Source organism: Nematolebias whitei, chromosome 1 (genome assembly GCF_014905685.2).
Source record: "Nematolebias whitei isolate Nwh7 chromosome 1, NemWhi1, whole genome shotgun sequence".
NCBI classification, from domain to species: domain Eukaryota; kingdom Metazoa; phylum Chordata; class Actinopteri; order Cyprinodontiformes; family Rivulidae; genus Nematolebias; species Nematolebias whitei.
This window is the reverse complement of record NC_056498.1, coordinates 38,920,735-38,923,838: the sequence shown is the minus strand read 5'-3', so window position 1 is coordinate 38,923,838 and position 3,104 is coordinate 38,920,735. Positions and strand designations below refer to the sequence as shown.

General features: G+C 36.4%; 1 protein-coding gene across 1 annotated transcript in view; it reads left to right on the top strand.

Moving 5' to 3' along the window:
• Positions 1 to 201: 201 nt before the first annotated feature.
• LOC119417183 (E3 ubiquitin-protein ligase TRIM39) overlaps positions 202 to 3,104 on the top strand; it is a 13,349-nt gene continuing 10,446 nt past the window's right edge. The window contains exons 1-2 of the mRNA XM_037684400.1: positions 202 to 342; positions 2,106 to 2,356. Of these exons, the coding sequence (XP_037540328.1) occupies positions 202 to 342; positions 2,106 to 2,356 (392 nt within the window). The remainder of the gene's footprint in view (positions 343 to 2,105; positions 2,357 to 3,104) is intronic.

Genomic DNA, 3,104 nt, shown 5'->3' with positions numbered 1-3,104 from the left:
GGTATTGTCGACATATTCAAACCATTGGCTTGGGTTTGTTCCCTTGAAGGAGTCCAGCGCTCTCTTCTCCACTTTGTCTTCAACTACAGATAGATGTCTGAGAATGTACACCAACATGTTGAGTTTGACAGGGTTTTTGTTTTTAACCAAATGTTTTGTCAGATTCTAAAGCCTGTTTTTCTCTTTGTTTTCTGTTCCAGGATGTCTTTAAACGGCAGCTTTCTGTCTGAAGAGCAGTTCATGTGCTCCATATGTCTGGATGTGTTCACAAATCCTTCCTCCACGCCGTGTGGCCACAGTTTCTGCATGACCTGCATCAGCAGATACTGGGATGGATCCCAGGTTTGTGGATGTTGGGGTTTATTTTTCTTTCATCTCATTTTATTTATTTTTTTGTTTTTGTTTTTACAAGGTGCGGGTGAGCAACTGGTTTTATTGAGGACCACATTGTCTTGCATAAATCAGTCAGTTAATAGTTGTACATTGGCACAGTGTGTTGCTCTCCATATCATAGACTACTACAGTGGGTCCGAACACTGATCCTTGAGGAACACCATCCTGCCTGCTTTAGTTGTTTCCCTGCTTTGACACACCTAATTTGAATCAATGTGTGTGACTAACAGGCTTCTATAGAACTTGATGATATAATTAAATCACTGAATCAGGTGTGTTGGATCAGGGAAACAACTAAAGCACGCAGGATGGTGTTCCTCAAGGATCAGTGTTAGGAACCACTATAATTTACTGTATATCAGAGCTTAAAACACAGTTAGCTCAAAAACTTACTTTTTATCAAATTTTCATGACTGTATCTATCTAATTATTCTTCCATATTATCAGATAGCTGAAAATATTTAACCAAGAATCTGTTTAATACAGTTTCAGGGCTTTTTTTCCTGATAAAGGCAAGTTGTGTCTCATGCTAACCATGCTAGCTATGATACATAGCACAGTTTAGGAATATGTTTAGATTTTTAAACAGAATTATCCTCTGTTAGCTTATCAAACTATAGTGATGACATGTGACCTGTGCTGGCAAAATGATCACGAGTTACATGTATTTTCAAATTCTCTGTCTCCGAAGCTTCAAAATGATCCGTAGTTTGTTGAAATTTGGCATTTTATCAACTGGACTTTCAACAAGCTAGTTTTGCTTGTAAAAGTGTCAGTTTAAAATTTATTTTCTACATTTAAATAGAAGAATACTCAAGTTTCACAATGATGCCAAACATTAAACGAAGGGATTTCCAAGCGCTACAACAGCAGGTAGAGAAAAATGGTCACTCGCAAGAGAAATTAAAATATTTAGAAGTAGAAGGATTAATTTCTGAAGACATCTGTCCAAACTTCTATTTAAAGGTATATTAGAAGGATTGTATTTTATTTTATGTAAATTTCGATTAAGCAAATACCAAAATTTTCACGTATTTGCACTGTGCTGTGCTCATTTGTTCTCAATTTGCTAACATGAGTTACAAATATTTAAGAATAAGTTTTTTATAAATGCAAACATTTGTTATTTTCTATTTGGTCAGAGTTAATTCTTATTCTGATTCTGTCAGTTAGCTTGATTTTTAATCCGGTAAATCAAATTTAGTCCAAACACAGACGAGTCTTTTTTCTGGAAAAAGAAAATTATGTATGTAAAGACGTTAATCTCCATATAAAAATGTATTCATAAAATACTGGTTTTACATAATTTATTTAATGTAGTTTTGATTTTGGAGATAGTGGGAGCTCTAATGGACCAGTTCCTTAAATTAAAGTTGGAATCCAACTGTGGGTCACAAAACACAAAGTTAGGGTCTTGAAATGATCGCCAAAAAAATTTATTTAAAAATGATTGCAATTAAGTTGTTTGCCTTAACTGTTAATAATATTGAAATAACAGTAATAAATGTATATAAATAGTATACTTTTTATATTGTCATTACACTTTTGTTAACAGACTAGAAAATGTTTGTATTTTTCAACCATCAATACTTGGTGACAAGTCTGTATCTCTTGTTTTGAGAATTGGAAGACAAAAAGTTTAGGAACCACTGGTGTTTCATTATTTTTCCCCTTCCTTTCCCTGTTTACGTCTTGTCACCATTGTCCTCTAGGTTTACCAGTGTCCTCTGTGTAAGAAGACCTTTCAGAAGCGACCAGACCTCCAGATTAACAGGACGCTACGAGAGATTACTGATCAGTTCAAATCAATGAACGGTGGATTTGTGGTAGGGAAGAATAAGAAAGGAGGAAAAGGTGGAAGGGGAGCCAGATCTGGCCACTTAATGGAAGAATTAAAAAGGATGTTTCCAAAACCTCTGACAAAGGAAAATGTGAATCAGACCATTGAGGAAGACTCTCAAGGTAAGCCGGACACACAACCACGTTAGCAATGACTACGAGGTTTGACATGAGCTCATATTACATTCTGCAGATGGAGACTTTCTTAACGGTTATGGAACAACACCAAACAAAACCATGTGGCTCTGTCAGTATATTATCCAATAAAAACTGATGGGTTCCTAAATTAAACCCAGCCCTTGGTCAAGTTTGGACTGAGACAACCCTGGTTAGTTTTAACTCAATGGGGTTGGGTATCAATCAATTGTACCCTACTAGGTTATGAATTTTCTTTTTTAACCCAAAAAAGTAAGTTTAAATGTTAAGTAAGAGCAACTAAAAGTAAAATTTCAAAATCTGAAATATTTGATAGCTACAATCTGAGATGGTGTTTGATAGTCGGTGCTAACTAATATTAGCATCAGCTAACTAGCATCAGCAAATGTTATTTTAAAAAGCCAAACTTGTTTCTTGTGCAAACTTAAGTTTTTAACAAAGCCAACCAGGTTAAACACCTTTTAATAAGTTATTTGTACCACCATACCTTTACTTAGTGCATTCTGGGGCAGTGACAGCTTGGACATCGGTGCTGCGGTCCTGAGGCTGCTGGTTTGAGCTCAGGTTGCGTTGGGTAGGGTACCCAGTGTAAAGTAATTGCCAAACATTGCATGTGCAGTGTTTCTCCTTCCGTTATACCGGCCCCGTCAACAGAACCGAGCACCCCGTCCAGGGGCGGACTGGGACAATAATCCAGGCCGGGAATTTTGATACCA